Raw genomic sequence first — 20,458 nt, 5'->3', positions numbered from 1 at the left:
TCTCTGAGCCTCACACACAATCTGTGTTTTTCTTTTTTCTTTTTAAATGAAGACAATGTTTGGAATCCTACTGAAGCTACTTGTCACGACTTGCTGTCTTATTAATGTTACAAGGGTGAATGAAATGTCAATCTCTTTGATGTCAGGAACTCTGAAATTCTTCACCTTTTTCAATGAATTCTGTTAATTATTACTAATTTAACTATTAATTAAAATTCTAAATGAAACGTTTAGCATATCTTGATGAGATTGATGTAAGTTGCCATCATTTCCTGATCTGATGCATCAGATTCTATTTTATAATTAATAATTAATGACTTCTTTGATCTTTACTCATCAGTGTTACCACAGTTACCTTGAAAAAGTAATCCAATTACTGATTACTAGTTACTCTTTGAAAATGTAATTTAATTACATTTACTGATGACTTGTTTTTAAGAATAACTAAGTTAGATTATGAGTAACTTTTTAGCTACAGCAGCCGACAACATGCCCCCCGTCTCAAAATAAAAAGGACAAGAGGTTTTTCTAAAAACTCAGTTCTGATCACTGCCTGGCCTCCTGCTGATATTTAACCTTTGACCTTCATTCTCTGTTCTGTTTATATCCGACTCACTTTTATTATCACATTTTTACTATTACTGATATTTATTTACCGGTGATGGAGTTGTAGTCTGTTGTTGATCTATTTATAGATTTATAGATTTATAGATTTGCACTATTTGACCTTTTAATTATCCCGTCGGGGACAAATAAAGTATTTTATTGATTGATTGAAAAAGAAGAAAAAAAAAATTACACCTCTGCAGTTGCTATTGTTGCAATGATATCATTTATTGTTGACATTTCTTGGTTCCAATTCTTTTGTGTCACCTGAACGCACCGTTAGAGTGACTTGGTCTGTCCTCTCTGTGTCTCATTACAGTCTTTCTTCCAATCCAATCCAATCCAATCCACTTTATTTATATAGCACATTTTAAAAACGAAGCGATTACAAAGTGCTTCACATACTGCACATAAAACTAAACAGTCCAACACTAAATAAGTATAAAACCAAAAAATAAAAACAGATGAAAAACTACAAACACATTAAGAAACTACAAATAAGAATAAAACAATTCAAAAGAATAAATAGAAAAATAAAGACGCTTATAAAAGCAATAAAATAAATGAGAACAATAAATAAAACAATAAGTAAAAGACACAGGGGACCACACGACTCACGTGGCGTTAAAAGCCTGAGAACAAAAGTGGGTTTTTAAACGTGATTTAAAACAGTCCAAAGTGGGGGCTGTTGGGACGTGGAGGGGCAGAACGTTCCACAGCTTAGGGCCGACAACGGAGAACGCTCTGTCCCCTATGGTTCTACACTTGGTCTTAGGACCCACGAGCTGGAGCTGGCCCTCAGACCTCAGAGCGCGGGGGGGTTGATAAATTTTGATGAGCTCTGTAATGTACTGAGGGGCCAGTCCATTCAAAGCTTTAAAAACAAACAACAAACTTTTAAAATCAATTCTAAAATTAACAGGGAGCCAGTGCAAAGATGCAAGGATAGGGGTAATGTGAACTCATGTGAACTCTCTGACTGTGAAGTGATCTCCTCGGCTCTGAAGCCTGACTCCTCCCATCTCAAACATCTGGACTTGAGTTTCAACCTCCTGAAGGAGTCATCAGTGAAGTTTCTGTGTGCTGGACTGGAGAGTCCAAACTGTAACCTGGAGACTCTGAGGTCAGTTCACTGTCTGGAGGGAGAATCTGTTAAGTCCAACCACTGAGAGGAGTTGAGGAGGATCCAGATGTTGGAGGACAGAGGTGGACTGAGCTTTGCAGCATGTTAGTGATCAGCATGTTGATGAGACTCTTCTCCTCCTGGTCCTTCAGCTGTTTGGACTTTACATTTCTAAACTCTTCCAGTCTGAACCTTCTTCACTCTCAATGACTTCAACATCACACTTTGTCCTCTAATCTCACTTCTTTCTCTCTTTATTCAGGTTGATGAACTGCAGGTTGTCAGAGAGCAGCTGTTCTTCTGTGGCCTCAGCTCTGAAGTCCAACCCCTCCCTCCTAAAACATCTGAAACATCTGGACCTGAGTGAGAACCAGCTGCAGGATTCAGGAGTTGAGCAGCTGTGTGGTTTTCTGGAGAGTCCACTCTGTAGTCTGGAGACTCTAGAGTAAGACTCCATGTTTGAGTTTGTGTGCAGTGAAAGTTGTGTTCCACTAAAGGTCAGACATCAGGCTGATATGAGATGATCCACACTGAGGATCTCCATGAGAAACTGAGACTTTAGTCCTGTGACTGTGGCAGAGCCGTGTGGAGCTCCACATTTCAAAGCTTGGTAGAAGAACAAGGTGCTGCACTGGACAATTCACTGTCCAGCTCTGACAGGCTCCATGTTCACCTTCAGCTTTCAAAGCAGGCTGATCTCTCCTGGATGAAGAGTCACTGATCTCCCAGCTGGAGCTCCAAACTCTCACTCACTCTGCCATTGTTGCCCCCCTGACCCAGTGTGTGTCATGGAGGGTGACATTAAATCCTGTAGCAGGAAACAAAGAGGCAGACAGGTTGAGCTGGCGTTTGTCTCGGCTGCAGGATTTAATATGCAGCTGCCTCTGTGCAGCTTTGAGGCTCCTCCAATCAGTGGCGCCGCCAGGATTCAATACCATAGTCCACACAGACCCCCCCTCCCCCCAGCGTCTGCGTTGTGAGCGCCGGGGGGGGATTTTCCGTTCTGTGCACAGAGAAGATGGTGGTTGGCGAGCCCCGGGGGTGTGTACAGAAACACAGAGGAAAACAGCCCAGCAACACATTCTGCTGACGGCTCACCAGGAAGAGACAAAAGCAAACACCCCTTCAAAATAAATGTTCACACCTTCAAATAAACTGTAGGTGCAGTTAAACTGGACTTGTTGTCTTGATGTCCAGTAAGCTTGGCTGTTGACTTGTCCTCCACTGGACACTGCTTCTGTTTGCTGTCACATCAATTCAGCTCTCCAGAAGAACAAAGATCACATCAGTGACAATAATAAGCTCCTTCTTCTTTCACTTCCTCGGGGCTCCAACCTTCTTCAGAAGAAGAAATGAACAACAAGGATCAGTGTGATCAGTCTCTTCTGAATATGATCAGCTGCTCATTTCAGCTCATGTAGCAGCCCAGCTCTCTAAAGTATTATTGTCTGAATTGAATTAGAGGAGCTGTGACTTAAAGGCTGGGGGGGTCGGGTTGGTGAGCAGCTAGTTACCACCAAGGTTTACCAGTAGGGGGCGACACTCGAATGACCCTTCTTATTATAAGACCATGAGAAATATTCACACAGTTACTTAAAGACCTTTAAAAAGCAAACAAATATTTATTTACAGTAAATCACACACTACAAATTAAAGGCTTTTTGTAACTGAACTGTGGAGTTAAACAACTATTTTAGAATGAAATTATATCAAACTAAACAACCCAACAAACACCTAAATAATGAAAAACTTCTTCACTCTCAATGACTTCAACATCACACTTTGTCCTCTAATCTCACTTCTTTCTCTCTTTATTCAGGTTGAGTTACTGCAGGTTGTCAGAGATCAGCTGTTCTTCTGTGGCCTCAGCTCTGAAGTCCAACCCCTCCCTCCTGAAACATCTGAAACATCTGGACCTGAGTGAGAACCAGCTGCAGGGTTCAGGAGTTGAGCAGCTGTGTGGTTTTCTGGAGAGTCCACTCTGTAGTCTGGAGACTCTGAGGTCAGTTGACTGTCTGTTACTGTTGTAGAAGGAGGAATGTTAGTGATGTGAGACTCTGGTCCTGCAGTGAGAGATGGACTGAGCTCAGCAGCTTCTTACTGATGTGTGTGGACATGAGGAGGAGTGTGAAGGTTGTGCTGACATGAGGATGATGAGGGTGATGATGAAGATCCACAACAACAGAACAGCTCATTGATCAGGACTCAGTAATGAGGAGCTGCTCATTTCTCCATCAACACATCTGATTGGTTCTCCTCATTCAGTCTCATGCTTTCTCTCTTTATTCAGGTTGATGAGATGCAGGTTGTCAAAGATCAGCTGTTCTTGTCTGGCCTCAGCTCTGAAGTCCAACCCCTCCCACCTGAAGGAGCTCGACCTGCGTTACAACAACCTTCAGGATCCAGATGTGGAGCAGCTGGTTGGTCTTCAGAAGAGTCCAGACTGCAGCCTACAGACTCTCTGGTCAGTAGATGTTGGAGTGAGTCCCTGCTGCTTCCAGCAGGTTTCTACTAAACACAGTTAGTGTGAGAACAAAGATCCAGTGTTGGACGTCTCAGTGAGGCTGTGAGAGGACAACGCTGAGCAGCTTCAGGATTGGACAGCAGAGGACACAGTCAGCCAATCAGAGGAGCCACAGGCTGGTTGTGTTGGTCTGACAGTGGTGGTCCTTCATGAGCTCTGAGCTGCTGCTGTGGACAGGACTGAAGTCCTGCTGCTCCTCAGAGACTGTCCTCATGTCCTCTGTCCTCTCTTCTCTCTGCAGGTGGAGGGACTGAGAGCAGAGAGGACGCTGTGTGTCCTGAAGGTCCACTGAGGACAGCAGAGAGGACACTGTGTGTCCTGAAGGTCCACTGAGGACAGCAGAGCTTCATCCAGCAGTGAGCGACAGAGGAACCACCAGAAGATCTGATGAGTGTCAGTGGTGCAGTGTGAAGAGCTGAGAGAGTCCAGCATCGAACCAGGGTTCCTCCTGCTCCTCCTGCTCTTCCTCCTCCTCCTGCTCATCCTCCTCCTCCTGCTTCTCCTCCTCTTCCTCTTCCTCCTTCTCCTCCTGCTCCTCTCCTCCTCATCCTCCTCGTCCTCCTCGTCCTCCTCCTCCTCCTGCTGCTCCTCCTCCTCCTGCTCCTCTCCTCCTCATCCTCCTCGTCCTCCTCGTCCTCCTCCTCCTCCTGCTGCTCCTCCTCCTCCTCCTCCTCCTCTTCTTCCTCCTCCTCTTCCTCTTCCTCCTCTTCTTCCTCTTCCTGCTCTTCCTCCTCCTCCTCTTCCTCCTCCTCCTCGTCATCCTCCTCTTCTCTTCCTCCTCTTCTCTTCCTCCTCCTCCTCCTCCTCCTCTTACCCCTCTTCCTCCTCCTCCTGTTCCTCCTCCTCCTCCTCTTCCTCCTCTTGTCTTCCTCCTCCTCCTCCTCTTCCTCCTCCTCCTCTTGTCTTCCTCCTCCCCCTCCTCCTCCTCCTCCTCCTGCTCTTCCTCCTGCTCCTCCTCCTCCTCCTCCTCCTCCTCCTCCTCCTCCTCTTCATGTGTTGGTTCATTGGAAGCTGTAGAGATGTTTTGTTGTTTGTCTAAATTCTTTGTTGAGGTTTGAATCCCGTTCCTTCATGTTGGACCTTAACAAGTGTCCTTCAGAGGACAATGAGACTCTGGAACCTTCAAAGAGGGACCTGGTGTGTGTGGGACTTTTCCAGCTTGTGTAAAGTGGAGCAGGAGCTGGTCAACACTCCATCAAGCTGTTCTCCACCTTCACCTCCATCACCTGAGGACGTGTCCACAGCACAGAGAGTGGACAGAGCATGGACAGAGACCGTTGGTGTTCCAGTCACGTCTCATTGTGTCTTGAAAGTGAAATGAATCCTCGCTGTGTGTTGGTCACACTGAGTGATCTGCACCGTCACACAGAGGTCAACAGGGGGCAGCAGCAGCTCAACAAAACACGCTGAGCCTCTGAGCCTGGAGCAGCTTGAAGTGTTGGTCCTCCTCTTGGTGACCTGCCGTCAGTCTCTGTCTCAATATGGACCAAAACATCATATTCAGTGGCGTACAGACTTTTTTTTCTTTTTTTAATCAGGCTGTACATCATTACATGTATTGGGTGTAATTTAAGCACGTAATTGTGAAAAAAGCTGCCGTGAGTCCATTTGAAAACTGACCCAGAGGAACCTGGGGTCATGTAGAACCAGAATGTGGTGCAGTTTTCTGAAAACAAGTAGATTTTTTAGGGAGTTTTTAAAAATCTGCCGTGACAGCAATACTTCAATTCAGTGTGATTTCAGTGTGATTGTGAAAAAAGCTGCAGTGAGTCCATTTGAAAACTGACATGGAGGAACCTGGGTCATGGAGGAATTGACAGGACAGGATCATGGTGCAGTTTGCTGAAAACTAATTGATTTGAGTTTTTAGGAAATGTTCTGCCTGTACAGTAATATACAGTAATATAACGTACTGCGTGATTTAAGTGTGTAATTGTGAAAGATGTTGATGTTGTCGATGATCACGTCAATATGGACCACAGACAGTACAGTGTACACTGTTTTTAATAAATGAACATAAGCTGCACCCACCAGATTTAAAAAGAATATATATTTTTGTACATATACAGTACAAACACTTGTGTATCAGTACATGTGTCCACGTTGTAACAGGGCATGAATTTCACTGTGGGATTGCAGGTTTTTTCTTCTTCTTTTTTAAAAATAAACAAGTTTTAAACACTGCTTCCATGGTGGGTGACGGACTGGACTGGAGGGAAAGAGAGGGAGGGAGGGAGGGCAAGTGAATTACTGCAAAAATACACAAACACTGAGGGTTTCATCTCAGGTCATAAAGTATTTGCTGGTTGTGATTGTGAGGAGAGGATTGGTCAGCCTGGAGCGCAGCCACAGAGTTCAGAGTTACGTGATGCACCTAAACGCATCATCCATTATCTTTGACATGAAGCTCGTTTACCTTTAAAAATCCATAAATTAGCATCATTGTTTAAACCGCTGAGTTTAAAGAGTGTGAAAAAAGTAGCAGCTGATAGTCCAGACATTACGAAAGGTTCCGCTACGCGACATTTGGTAGAAAAAAGTCCCGCCGAGGCCAATTACATTTGGAGCATCATCTTATCAAAACCAATCACGATTCTTGCTCTATCTTTCAACTTCCAATCAAATGTCCCCGCGAGCAAATTGCAGTCCCGGATCATCTTTCGTTCAACCAATCAGGAGACAGTGTCTTCAACGACCAATCATGGAGCTGCACGGCGTGACATCATCAGAACCAATCATGGTGTCGGCTCTGTCTTTGAAGATCCTTGCTGCTCCTTCTTACCTGCAGCTATTTTTCCGTGGATATCAACAGAGAAGGTAAGACTTGTTACCGTAATCAAATGAAAAGGCACTAGCAACTTGTTGCTAACTGCTGCCAGCGACGCTTCCCTCCCGGTGCAGCTGTCGTTAAAGATTGTTTGTCCCGGTGTCTGAATAACCCTGAAACTTGTATGATCATGTCCCAAATATATATATATATATATATATATATATATATATATATATATATATATATATATCATACATAGGGACCAAGTTTTACTGAAGTATATTTAGACACAGTGGTGTGCTTTCAGTGGTGTGCTCGCCCTGTCAAAAATCATTTTTCTTTTTTCTACATTTAAAAAGTGATTCTGAAATCTGTGTCTGGAATCAATTAGTGACTTTAGCAACTTTATCCAGAAGACGACTGATTCTATTGTGTGGAGCTCAAATCTCCTATGTCCTCTGAACACATCACAGCTCCTTTCCTCTGCTGGGGCTAGCAGTAGCTTCATTGCTAACCTCTGATGGAAGCTGGACCTGCTATTGGGTTAAAATGTTGAGTGACAGTATCATCAGCCAATCAGATTCTGATGTGTTATTGACAGAACGCTTTAGGGCCAGCAGAGTTTCTAGTGCTGGTCTGGGTGTGGTCATTGAAATGAACTTGTCTGATTGGCTCATGGGCAGGAGGTGATGACTCTGTTATTATCTGCTACTCTGGAGTGATGGAGGCTGATTTAACATCAAGATCCATGATACGATTGAAGATCTGCTTTGGGGAACTTTTTCAAGGTGCCTGTTTACAGAAAAAATGTAAATTGTGAGTAGAAGAAGACCGACACAGAAATGATGAGTGAACTCAGACCAACAAAGGCTTTGTGCAGCATTTTACAGCAGGAAACTACCAATGCTACAAACTGGGCGAAGTTCTCGGCTGCAGCTACTGTAAACAGACTGACTCTCACTGAGTATCTGACTCTCTGGAGCAGGGGGAGGGGTGGGGAGCGGGAGCTGGCTGACAAATACATTTCCAATGTGAACTTGCGCTCGATCTGTCATTGGTTGCTGGGTTAAAAATAATACACGTTCGATACAATCAGATGAGGAAGATTATTGAGTACATCTTGCATATTAATTGACCTACAAAGCTGAATAGAACAGGAAAGACCTAATTTGCTGAGAAGTCATGTGATGCAGGGACGCGATTTGACAGGAAAAGCAGACATCAGGCTACTTGTTCTGTAGTGATGAGGGACGAGTGTAAAATCCTCCACTGAAGACCTTCAGGACCACGGTTGACTGTGACTTGCTCACATTGTGGAAACTATTTAGAAGCTACATCCACAGTTTCTATGGAAACAGGAGCAGAACCAGAACTCTTTCAGAACCATGACATCATCACAAGAACAGCTGATATTGCAGAAAGCCTCATCTTAAAAGAAACAATAGCACTTGGATTCATTGTTCGGAGGAGAGAAGGACAATCAAGCAACAGCTGCTGAAAAATAGACACAAGTTCAACACAATGTGAGCTTCAACTTGTCAGCCTTCTGTTGGTGATTTTCATGGACAGGGTGTCGAGGTGCAGCTGAGGCCAGAGGAGACAACAAGTCAACGAGGCTGACAGTAAGGTAAGGCTCTGTACTTTCTATTTCACTGGACTTACACTTTCTTACAGGCCTTGTTTTCTCACTGGGAAGAGAAAATCCCTGCTGAGGTTTAGTGAAACTTCTCCTTCACAACAAAACTTGCTTCTCTTGCTTTATCCACAAGTTGAAGAAGCTTTGGAAGAACTTGGTCAGATGGAACGTCCTCACAGGGTGAGGTGTCGACAACGTGACAATGTGACTCACTCCTTGTTGGGAAGTGTTGTCGGCAGGATTTGAACCCAATGGATTTCAAGTACATGGCCTGAACCACTCAGCACAACATTTCAAAAGCTCTTGTGACGACTTACAGCTTTCAAACAATGTCAGTGACAAACATTTGAATCCAGCAATGTTGTCATTCTGTCCACCAGTCAGGCTTCCTTAAAGACACCTGAACTCATAGAAATGATTTGATACTTCTGGACCAAAACCCTTGAGCAGCAGAGTCCATCAATGTCTCATTACCTCCTGTGGATTCAATTCAGATGAGAGAGGCTTCTCATGGAGATCAAAGGAGAGTGTCTGATGACACATGGTGATTACCTGGAAGAATGATTGGATGCTTTTCTTTGTCACTTAGATCAGCTAGCTTCAGTCTGCCTCTGATCCTCAGCAGACCGTCTGAATCTACAGTCTGTAATGAAAATTGTAATGTGTTTTTTTCTACATCTTTTTCAGACTGTGATCAAATGTAAAGATGTGTTTGCAGAACATCTGACACCAGGTAAAGCAGCACTAAAAATGCCCTGCAGGAGGTGCTGTGGCTTAGCTGGTCAAAGTGCCTGTCTAGTAAACAGTAGGTCCTGGGTTCAAATCCCAGCAGTGCCTCACAACATTAATTCAATGAACCTTTAATTATATAACAATGTGCTCTCTAGCGCCACCTCCAGTCACTAAAATGACCAATGTCCTCCACAGCCATGGTGTGATCTCTCTAGGAATGTCGTAGAGATCAAACCAAAACTCCCATTGGAAACCCTGAGAAAAAAACTGCTCCATTTATTGTAGCAATGAATGATTGTAGAAAAAGCTCTTTATGTATTTATTTCTAAATGTGGCCTTAGTAACTGATGAAGGGTCAAATCAGGGTTTCATGATGAACTCATAAACACTGGTGCTAAAAGGGGGTTAGCACTATACGTGGCTCATAGTGGCTCTGTTGTGCTACAAGGAGCCACGTTGCTACTTTCTGTATTTAACAGCTTTGTGTGCAGGTGTCTACATGAAACAGGAAATGGTGTGTAAGGTGCAGTACGGCGTGGCTCCGCCCCTTCACCATGTGACAGCGTCTCAGTTTTTTACTGAAAAACTCGTCCTGCACTGCAGGAGCACAGACACAAAAAGAACATCAGGAAGACGTTGTTATGACTTTTGTTAATGATTCACATAACTGCTTCCAAACACAATTGAAAAAACCAACAAAACAATGTCCCATACAAAGTGATGGGAGAGGCTCCTCATGGAAGAGATGAAATGAGATTAAAGTAGAACAGCATCTGTTACCATGGAGACACTAAGAACAAAGGAGAGGCAGACATACTATTTCATCTGGAATTTTCTTGTTTTAAGCACCGAAGGTGTTTTAAAAACCAAACATGAGAACTGAGCAGTGTTGCCACAGTTACCTTGAAAAACTAATCTGAATACTGATTACTAGTTACTCCTTTAAAAGTAACCCAATTACTTTACTAATTACTTGTTTTTAAAAGTAACTAAATTAGATTAGAACTTACTTTTTTAGTTACATTCAACAGCTAGAAATAACTAACCATGGCGATGCAGCGGCGATGCAGTAGCGCTGACCACCATTGAACAGAACACTGACCGCTGCAGCATCGCGTTTGAACAGAAACCACCGACGCGATGCAAAGACAGACTCGGCACGCTGACGCTATGCTGCTAACAGAAAGCTCCAACGTGATGCAAAGTCCTGAACCCCGGTCTCCCCCTGCCTCACATCTGCTCTTTCATGACCAACATGAAAGTTGAGTAGCAAAGAAAAGAAAAGGAAAAAACAAAACAAAATAAAAACCAGTGAAAAGCTGACCACACTGACAACAGAGGATTCATCCAGCTTACATATTAAAATATAGAGGGCGTGTAGTAAACTACTGACCAATCAGCTCCTCAAACTCAGACCCGTTCCATGGTCCTGGTACCCCGACGGAGAGGAAAATCACAAATTCCTGCAGTGGAAATGTGAACCGTAACAGACTATACCGTTCTATCCCAGTACTTTTTGTGTGGTGGAAACGGGGCTTTTGACACCCCTGCTCCACAGTGGTGACCTCTCCACTGGAAGACTCATAAGAGAGAGCTTCAGATGTCAATCCTACCATTTTGTTCTTGAGGACACCACTGTCTCTGAAGGTGTGAGATGAGATGAACTAGAGAACCCAGAACGTCCTCGGCTACACGTGACCTGGGTGTTTTTAGGTCAGAATGGCCGAGAGGTCCAAGGTGCTGCGTTCAGGTCACAGTCTCTTCTGGAGGCGTGGGTTCAAATCCCACTTCTGACAGCAGAGCATGTTTAAACATCCTGGTGTGTTCATGAACCTTTAAAGGAGTTGTATTATACTTTCTCCAATGATGCCATGTGACAGAGCAGAGCTTCCTCATTGTGGGAGGGTCAAAGGGAGGGTCTTCCTTAATTGTCATTAGCTGAACCCCCAACGACACTCTATACAACTTCATTTGTGATTCTGTGACACCAAATAATATCACCTCCTCCAGGAATATTTTGCTATTCCTTTTCTTTTTCTTTTTTTTATTATGTATTTATTTGACAGGGACAATGTAGTCATACATAGTTACAACATGAAAGATGCAGCTGATGCGACACATACAGAGTGTGTAGCTAATGCTAATTTTCAACTCCTGTCCCTGGTTGAGCTTTTCCCTGTAGTACATACAAATTATACAGAATGAATAAAATACACAACCCTAAAACACATATTTACAACAGTGGTCTCTACGCACACACGCACACACACTATACATTATTTACAGACTCAGAGGTGGGTACATCTTTGGTTTGTTTTAAGCCACAACTTTAGCTTTGATGTGAACTCCTTAAACTCTGGTGTACTTTTGAGGTCAGTGGGCAGTGGGTTCCACAGTTTGGCCGTCTTTATGGAGAAAGCAGACTGACCAAACGTGGTCCTCCTGTGGGGGGGTCGCACAGTGATTGTGGGAGGGGCTCCTGGTGACTCTATTGCTGTTTTGTCTCTGTATGAATGAACTTAGTGGCTCTGGTGCCAGGTTATGGATGCACTTGAATGTCAGCGTTAAAGAGTATAGTTTTATGAAGTTTTCCAAATTTAGTAAATGATAATTGTTGAGTATATTGCAATGGTGACAACGGGTAGGTTTCCGATTCTTTTGTGCCACATGAACGCGCCATTAGAGCAAGTTCACCTGTGATTGGCTGAGAGTGGAGGTGGGGACCGGTCCTGTGTGTGTGAGTGTGAGTGTGTGTGTGTGTGTGTGTGTGTGTGTGTGTGTGTGAGAATGAAACAATAGTAAGGCACAGTGACTTTTGATAAATAACAATCTGTTTACAGGTTTGCAAATAGTAACATGTTAGATTACTCGTTACTGAAAAAAGCAGTCATATGAAGGAAGCACTTTACTAATTAACACGTTACCAGCATCACTGCACTATAATGAGGATGATGAAGATGATGACTAATATGAGGATGTGTATAATGACGAGTAGTGTGAACATGAGAATGGAGAAGACAATGAGTATGAGGACAGTCGTCCCCTTGTTTTCACCGTGACTTTGAATTTGCTGAAATCAACACCCATTTTTAGGCTTTGGCTCAAAACGTAGAACTCTCCTCAGCTGAGTTTAAAAAAATAATGCAACGTCTATTTCAGTATTTACTGATTGGTTTGTTGGAGTTTTTAGAACTGCTAGAGGAGCGAGCAAACTTTTTAATCACTTTATGCTGTAATGTGTATCTGTTTACGTTCTATGCATACATTAACGTTCCATTTTGCTTTTTTGTATTTAAAAAAAGTGTTTTTTATCTCATTCGCTAAACTTCAAGTTTATTTCATGCTTACATTTTAATCAACTTTTGTGGCGTAATTCACATCTCGAGGGTTGGTCTCTTTGACTATATATATATATATATATTTTTTTTTTTTGGGGGGGGATTATTTTATCAAACTGTTTCAGACCACATACTATTGAAGGTTTTTGGGTGAAGTTTAATTGTATGTGTGTTCAAGAGTACATTTTTTGTAATGTGCTGGAAACCAGTTATGGAGCATTTTGTTTGTCATTTCCTAAAACCTATTGATGAATTGAATCAATATATTTAATATTATGCAAAATCGACAAGTGACAAATGTTTTGAAGGTGTTGATCTTTTAAGAAAAGCTCGACTGATTTGGAGATTTTGCACATTTCATCCTTCAAGCTTCAAACAAATCTGGAGGTAAATTCACAACTTGAATGTTCTTCCATTCAGACTTTAAGCAGAATGTGCGGGTGGCACCGATCCGAGCTGTCGACGTCTACAACCTGATGTGCTGGACACTGGGAGTCCAACCTCTGCCAAACAATGGATCCTGGTCCCGGGTGGAGTACATGCTGAGGAGCTCTGCTGGCCCTCTAAAGCCGGGCCAAGTCTGGACCTGCTGGATGGCTTTACTAATAATACTTCTGACAAGAGGGAAATAAAACATGTAGAGTTTGGGCTAACTGGAAACCTTAGCAAACAACTTTTTTTTTTTTAATCAACATGTAAAATGAGTAAAGAGAAAACAATTTTCCAAAATTTCCACCGGTAATTATCATAAATAAAGTAATTAAATCCATAAAGTACTGCAGACTGACAGAACTGGTGGTTTTACCGGAGATATTCTATCAGTTCTTCTCATTGGAGTATTTGGTGGAGTACTTTAACTTGATACCGTCTGCCATTTTAGGTTCACTGTTTCCCATTCTGTGAAATTTGCCATCATTTTGTAAGCACAGTGATACTCAGAGACAATAGGTGTTGATATGTAAACAAGGACCCACTGCAGGCTGGCAAACTGGAGCCCGCCTCAGAGAACAGGAGTCCATTGTGATTGGCCAGAGGGGTCAAGGGTCACAGGGAGAACCCTTGACCACCATCTGGTGGTGAGAAAATCAAGAAGTGGTTCATGAGGCTTCATTGAGCGTCACTACTTGTGAGTCATTATTGCTGTCAGTGGTTATTTTCAGTGTTTGCACTCAGTGCAGGATAGAGATCTACTCACATTGTGTTTTTGTTCATGAAAAGTCAGGTTCCACTGAGATTTGAACTCAGATCACTGGATTCAGAGTCCAGAGTGCTAACCGTTACACCATTAGGTTATAAATTATTCATCAGATACACATAAGATATTTTTTTCATCATTTGTTTCTCAGGTGTACCTGATTGCGTTTGCTGTTCAGTGGAACAGCCGAGTGGAATCCCTCCAGGTTGCTGGTGTCCAGGGGCGCCACACGACGTGCATGGAGGCCCGGCAGATCCAGCGCATGAACCGGCAGGCCGAGGTGCTCTTTGGCAGGGAGCATGTTTTTTACTTCTGAATGATGTTAAATGGCTAATCCTCGTCCCTGAATCCTCATGGTCTATTGTGTATTTGCAGATTGGACTTTGAGGAGCCTGAGGAACCAGAGCCGGTGGCAGGACCTTCAAAGTGGACCATCCAGCCCAAGGCCACCAGGACCACCTCCCACACCCCACCTCCGTCTCAGCAGCACCAATACTGCTGGTGGTCCCAGCACAGCCTCGGGCACCGTCTATTCAGTTTGCTGGGCCGTCCAGCAGTCAGGTGTTTGTCCCCCCCCCCCCCTGCACCCATCGTCAAGACCGTCATGCCAAAGGAATCTAACAAACCCTGTGTGGCGTGCCGAGTACCGCAGTGTGGTGGCCTGCGCAAAAGGTACACGCCATCAAAAGAAGAAGTACGTGGAAACCAGAAGATGTTTACCTTTTGCCCAACAACAAGAAAATCCACCACGCCTGGTTTTGAGGGTGTGGTGTACACCAGCTGTGAACATTTTAAAACTGTGGTGGAGAAGAGGAGGAATGATTAACACCTCCATCTGGTGTGTTTGTAGAAAATGAAAAGTCTATATATGTATATTGTTAAATAGTTGTGACTTGTCTTGCATTACATCGTTGTATTTATGTTTGTTATTTGTAAATTTGCCTTCACATTTTCTGACATTAACAAATGTAATGTTAAACAGTAAATCTTATACATTGTTAACTATTGTTATATTGTATTTGTAAATTCATAGTAGTTATTATTTCATATCAAAACACTAAATGTTTGTGTTAATACATAATGGTTTCAGTATACTAAATACACTTAATAAAATGTTGTTGGCATTTAAAATGTGTGTTATTGTCAGTAAAACTGTAGTGAGTGTGAAAACAGTGTCTCCAGACAGATCTTAAAGACAATCACATAATAGGAGAACAAGACCTGAAAAGAATCTGTCTTGAGTTACAAAAGTTCTGATCTGTTGGAGATCAAATGTGACTGGTAAATTGGAATCCTCTGGCCTTCTCCATTAAGATGTAAGACTTCAGAATATATTGTTAAAGGGATGAAATCAATCCCAGGAATTATATTGTCCTGAATGAATACATAATAAATCTCCTTCAATGAGCTGAAATTACATTAAAAGAAAGTGTTGTGACATGAACTGGCCAGCAGGTGGCACAAGCCCATAAACTCCTCTGATCCAGGATTCTGCTCAACCCCAAGACCAGCAACAGGGACTTGGGGGGTCATGAGCTGTTCCCATCTAAGTCCTGACCAGGCCCTACCCTGCTTAGCTTCCAGGATCAGATGAGATCAGGTGTGTTCAGGGTGGTATGGCCGTAAGCAACAGCAACAGGAAGGAAGGATCTTTTTAGAGTTGAATTTACACTGAAAACACATTTACTGTGGCATTTGTTGTCAATCAGGCTCGTCTGAAATCAACCTGGAATAAACCTCCAAAGTGTCTTTGTTGTGAGTCTCACAAATACTGACCAACAATCACTATTGCAAGAAATAATGGAACCGTTCAGGAAAGAATCTTTCTCCAGGAAAACTTGCTAAGATGCTGAACATTCTGCTTCTCTTTGGTCTCAATCATTCATGCAGTGGTTGTGGTTACTTACCCTGCATGACAAGACGCTTTTTCTCAGCCTCTTGATGTTTACTGTTGAATACCACCATTTGTACTTTTACTATTCTTCCTGCTTTGAAATGTGTCAATAATGTTGATATTGAATTAATACGTTCAGTGATACATTTGACTGAAATCACTGGATTGTCTGTGGTTTTTGAAAGTGATCAGACTTTCTACTGTTCTTGTTCAACACTGAGCAAATTAGCTAAACCTGTTGCCCCGTGTGAGGCTCGAACTCACGACCTTCAGATTATGAGACTGACGCGCTGCCTACTGCGCCAACGAGGCTTGAAAACATGACTAATGGTTGTTACTGATCGATGATTAATGGACGATCTCAGTGGCAAAAAGTCTCATTCCTGAGTCAGAATTCACATGTTATGACTGCATCATGACAAATGAAAAATGTCTTTCCTTGGAAATGAACAAACTCTCTGTGGTCTTGTGAGATCTCAACAAAGTAAAACGATCCTTTTGTTTAAATTAAGGTGATTTTAATCGTTCCTTTTTTCTCAAATCATCTCGCCAAGACAAGGACCAGATTTACATAATATCCTCAATCAACTTCTCAAGAAGGAGAAGAAAACAAGAACAGGCCAAGACCTTCTTGAAAAGAAAGAGAAAGACTCCTGACCCACTGACCAGAAGAGAGCTATTAGCCAAGTGGCTAGCCTCTATGACAGGGTCGGCACCACGCGGCTCTTTGGTCCCTACACTGTGGCTCCTTGAGCCTCCGTCCTACTGCAGTTCATCCTGGAGGGACGTAAGGAGGCAAAGCCACCCAGAGAGGGACGTAAGGAGGCAAAGCCACCCAGAGAGGGACGTAAGGAGGCAAAGCCACCCAGAGAGGGACGTAAGGAGGCAAAGCCACCCAGAGAGGGACGTAAGGAGGCAAAGCCACCCAGAGAGGGACGTAAGGAGGCAAAGCCACCCAGAGAGGGACGTAAGGAGGCAAAGCCACCCAGAGAGGGACGTAAGGAGGCAAAGCCACCCAGAGAGGGACGTAAGGAGGCAAAGCCACCCAGAGAGGGACGTAAGGAGGCAAAGCCACCCAGAGAGGGACGTAAGGAGGCAAAGCGCACCTCAGAGCGGGACGTAAGGAGGCAAAGCCACCCAGAGAGGGACGTAAGGAGTCAAAGCCACCCAGAGAGGGACGTCAGGAGGCAAAGCCACCCAGAGAGGGACGTAAGGAGGCAAAGCCACCCAGAGAGGGTCGGAAGGAGGCAAAGCCACCCAGAGAGGGACGTAAGGAGGCAAAGCCACCCAGAGCGGGACGCAAGGAGGCAAAGCCACCCAGAGAGGAACGTAGAATTGCGGCTCAACTGGTGTCTGAAGCTGGGAGCTTCCTGTACCTTTCACAGTAAAACTGCTGCGCTGTGGAGCGCCGGCAGTTCCAGGAGGTTCATTGCAGACTTGTTGAGAGTGACGGAACATTCTAGTGAATTACACAACAACTACAGGACATTAAAGCCACACCATCACACTCATGGTTCTAACAATCCCAGATCTCACACATTTATCTTCCATTTTAATAATGTGTAGCAATAAAGTAGCTGATAGCTGCAATGCATTATGGGAGTTTCTGTTTGTTGTGTTTTAAATGTAATTATTGGGGGTTGTAGTAGAGTTGTAGTGTAGGTAATAAACTGAATAAATAAATAAATAGTAAAAACTGAAGCTAACTAGCCAGTCAAAGCAGAGCTCTGTGCAGCAGTCTTTGCAACCCGACTTGGAAAATGTATTGAAAAGCACAACCGAATGGAAGTAGAACAATGGTTCCACCTGCTGGACAGCCAAACTGTGTTGGGAGCTATACAGCGAGACAGTTATGGATACCAGACCTTCTTTGTGAACCGGGTTTGCAAGGCTGGACCACTTGAGGACTGGTGGTAGATCCCGGGAGACGTAAACATTGCTGACATACCTAGAGGAAGATCCTCCTGAGGATCTCAATGAGGTTTCAGAATGACAAAATGGACCTCGGTTCCTGAGGCAGCCAATGGAGGAGTGGCCGAAAAAGTCAGCTAAAGAGGTTTCAGTAATTGCCAAGGAGAGCATAGAAAAACTTCAAAGGAAGGCTTTCTCAGCAGTACTGACCAGAATCCAGGAGAGAAAACAGAATACTGCACTGCAAACCCATGACTGCAATGAACCTGTGGCTCATCCAAAGACGTTTGACTGTCTGGGAGGAATTCACAGACCCCAAGCTGACTCGGTAGTTAAGTTACTTGTTGATGAAAGGAGCTTCAGTCGTTTATCTAAACAGGTCAGAGTCATTGCCTCGGTGTGGAGAGCTGCCACAAGGTTACAAATGAAAGGCTCAGCTGTCAGTAAGGCTCAGGAGGAGGCTAAGACCAAAGACAAGCAAGCTGTTCTGTCTGTTGGAGAGTGTGAAGATGTGCTTCAAGACCTTTTCCTTGCAGACCAGGAGGTTACTACCTTTTATGACACGACTCTCAACACATTGGCTGTATACAAAGACAATGAGTCAGGATTGTTACTATGTGGAGGAAGAATAGTTCTTCAATAAAAGAGGAAAGTGCAGTACCTATCCTACCATATGAAGCATGGATATCAACACTTCTAGATCAGGAGGCCCACAAAGCAAACCATGAAGAGGAAGCAGAAACACTCCTTTTTCAGAAACTCAGACCAACTTGTTACTGCAGAAGAGTTTTAGGGCCACTCATGAGGAAATAAAATAGGAGTTAGTTTATTATCATGCAATTTGATAAAGAGTCAAAAAACATTGTTGAGATATTTTGTCCATAAAACACTTGGTGTGGTCGAGAGTGGAGATATTTTCACACTCTGACAGCTTACAGTTGTAAAATGTTGATATGGAGCCTTTCTTCAAAGGCTCAGATGAAAGCAGTTCTTCTAAGACACTGTCAGGGGGCTGGTTAGGAAAGGACCGGAATGTGGTCTTAAAATGTTTTGAATATAAACGAGTGAGTAAAAAAAAATACAACAAAGAATGGAGGCCAAAGGTTAAATATGTAGAAACATGGTGCAGGAGGCAGGGATCAGCAGAGTTTTGGACAAAACAGGTTGTAACCTTTATGTTCAGACGATGGGGGGGGGGGGGGGGGGGGGGGGTGTTGTCAACAGCTGCTGAAAGTAACTAAAAAAGTAACTTCTAATCTAACTTAGTTACTTTTAAAAACAAGTATTTAGTAAAGTAATTGAGTTACTTTTAAAGGAGTAACTAGTAATTAGTAATCAGATTAGTTTTTCAAGGTAACTGTGGCAACACTGCTCAGTTCTCACGTTAGGTTTGTAAAACACCTCAGGTTCTTAAAATAAGAAAGTTCCAGATGAAATAGTGTGTGTCTGCCTCTCCTTTGTTTTCAGCATCTCCATGGCAGCATAAGCTGATCTCCTTAAATCTCCTTTCATCTCTTCCATGAGGAAGAGATGCGGGTTGTTTTGCGGGTTTTTCCAATTTTCTTGTAAGCAGTTTTCTGAATCTTAAAGTCACAACAACCTCATCCTGATGTTCTTTTTGTGTCTGTGCTCCAGCAGTGCAGGACGAGTTATTCAGTAAAAAAAAACTGAAACATGGTGGAGGGGCGGAGCCACGCCGTACTACACCTTACAGACCATTTCCTGTTTCACTTGTTAACAAATCACATTATGGATCTGATCTGGATCTGAGCTGAATTTGGCCAAAAAGAGACGGAATGAACGGCTTTAACTTCACAAATAAAAGTGAACTCTCACACATTGAACCACCAAAATATGAAATAAAATCATAGCTCAACAAAGAGACTTAGTGTACTGAGTAAACAGTCAGATATTACTTAGAACCAAGTAAATCCAACATTAGACACTGACAGTGACAGTCTGTAATGACACAGCTGATCAATTAGTAGGATTAATAATGGAAACAGAGACAGAAGACAGAACAGAGAGAGAGTGGATTCTATTTTGAAAAGAATGCACTTCAAATGGTAAATTCTAATACATCATGGACTATTAAATACTACATTGTGAGATGTGATAAACTGTAGGGCCAGATGATATTGAACCAACCAAACAACAAATATGTTGTGGAAGAAACATACTTATTCAAAAGCACATAACTGAACCAATAAAAGGATGTATACAACATATATCTATGTATATAATGGGCAGAAGGGGGCTAATCAGTGCCTGTTAGTGATCATGTCATTTATACTCCTGCACACAAAGCTGTTAAATACAGAAAGTAGCAACGTGGCTCCTTGTAGCACAACAGAGCCACTATGAGCCACGTATAGTGCTAACCCCCTTTTAGCACCAGTGTTTATGAGTTCATCATGAAACCCTGATTTGACCCTTCAGAAGTTACTAAGGCCACATTTAGAAATAAATACATAAAGAGCTTTTTCTACAATCATTCATTGCTACAATAAATGGAGCAGTTTTTTTCTCAGGGTTTCCACTGGGAGTTTTGGTTTGATCTCTACGACATTCCTAGAGAGATCACACCATGGCTGTGGAGGACATTGGTCAATTTAGTGACTGGAGGTGGCGCTAGAGAGCACATTGTTATATCATTAAAGGTTAATTGAATTAATGTTGTGAGGCACTGCTGGGATTTGAACCCAGGACCTCGTGTTTACTAGACAGAC

The 20,458-nt window shown here is 43.1% G+C and overlaps 2 protein-coding genes across 15 annotated transcripts in view; one reads left to right on the top strand and one right to left on the bottom strand.

The window, feature by feature from the left end:
* Positions 1–20,458, top strand: part of LOC308147501 (NACHT, LRR and PYD domains-containing protein 3-like) — an 835,749-nt gene that overhangs the window by 28,560 nt on the left and 786,731 nt on the right. For 12 of the 14 annotated variants that reach the window (XM_080519688.1, XM_080519687.1, XM_080519682.1 and 9 more), the window contains 2 exons: positions 1,992–2,174; positions 3,549–3,731. In XM_080519688.1, coding sequence (XP_080375814.1) covers positions 1,992–2,174; positions 3,549–3,731 — 366 coding nt within the window. The remainder of the gene's footprint in view (positions 1–1,991; positions 2,175–3,548; positions 3,732–20,458) is intronic. The other 2 variants (XM_080519690.1, XM_080519686.1) reach the window with 2 other exon arrangements.
* The window catches only part of LOC308147500 (uncharacterized protein), a 1,504,609-nt gene that overhangs the window by 984,652 nt on the left and 499,499 nt on the right, over positions 1–20,458 (bottom strand).

Source organism: Blennius ocellaris (genome assembly GCF_963422515.1).
Source record: "Blennius ocellaris genome assembly, chromosome: 24".
Lineage (NCBI taxonomy): Eukaryota > Metazoa > Chordata > Actinopteri > Blenniiformes > Blenniidae > Blennius > Blennius ocellaris.
This window is presented reverse-complemented; position numbering and strand designations above follow the sequence as displayed.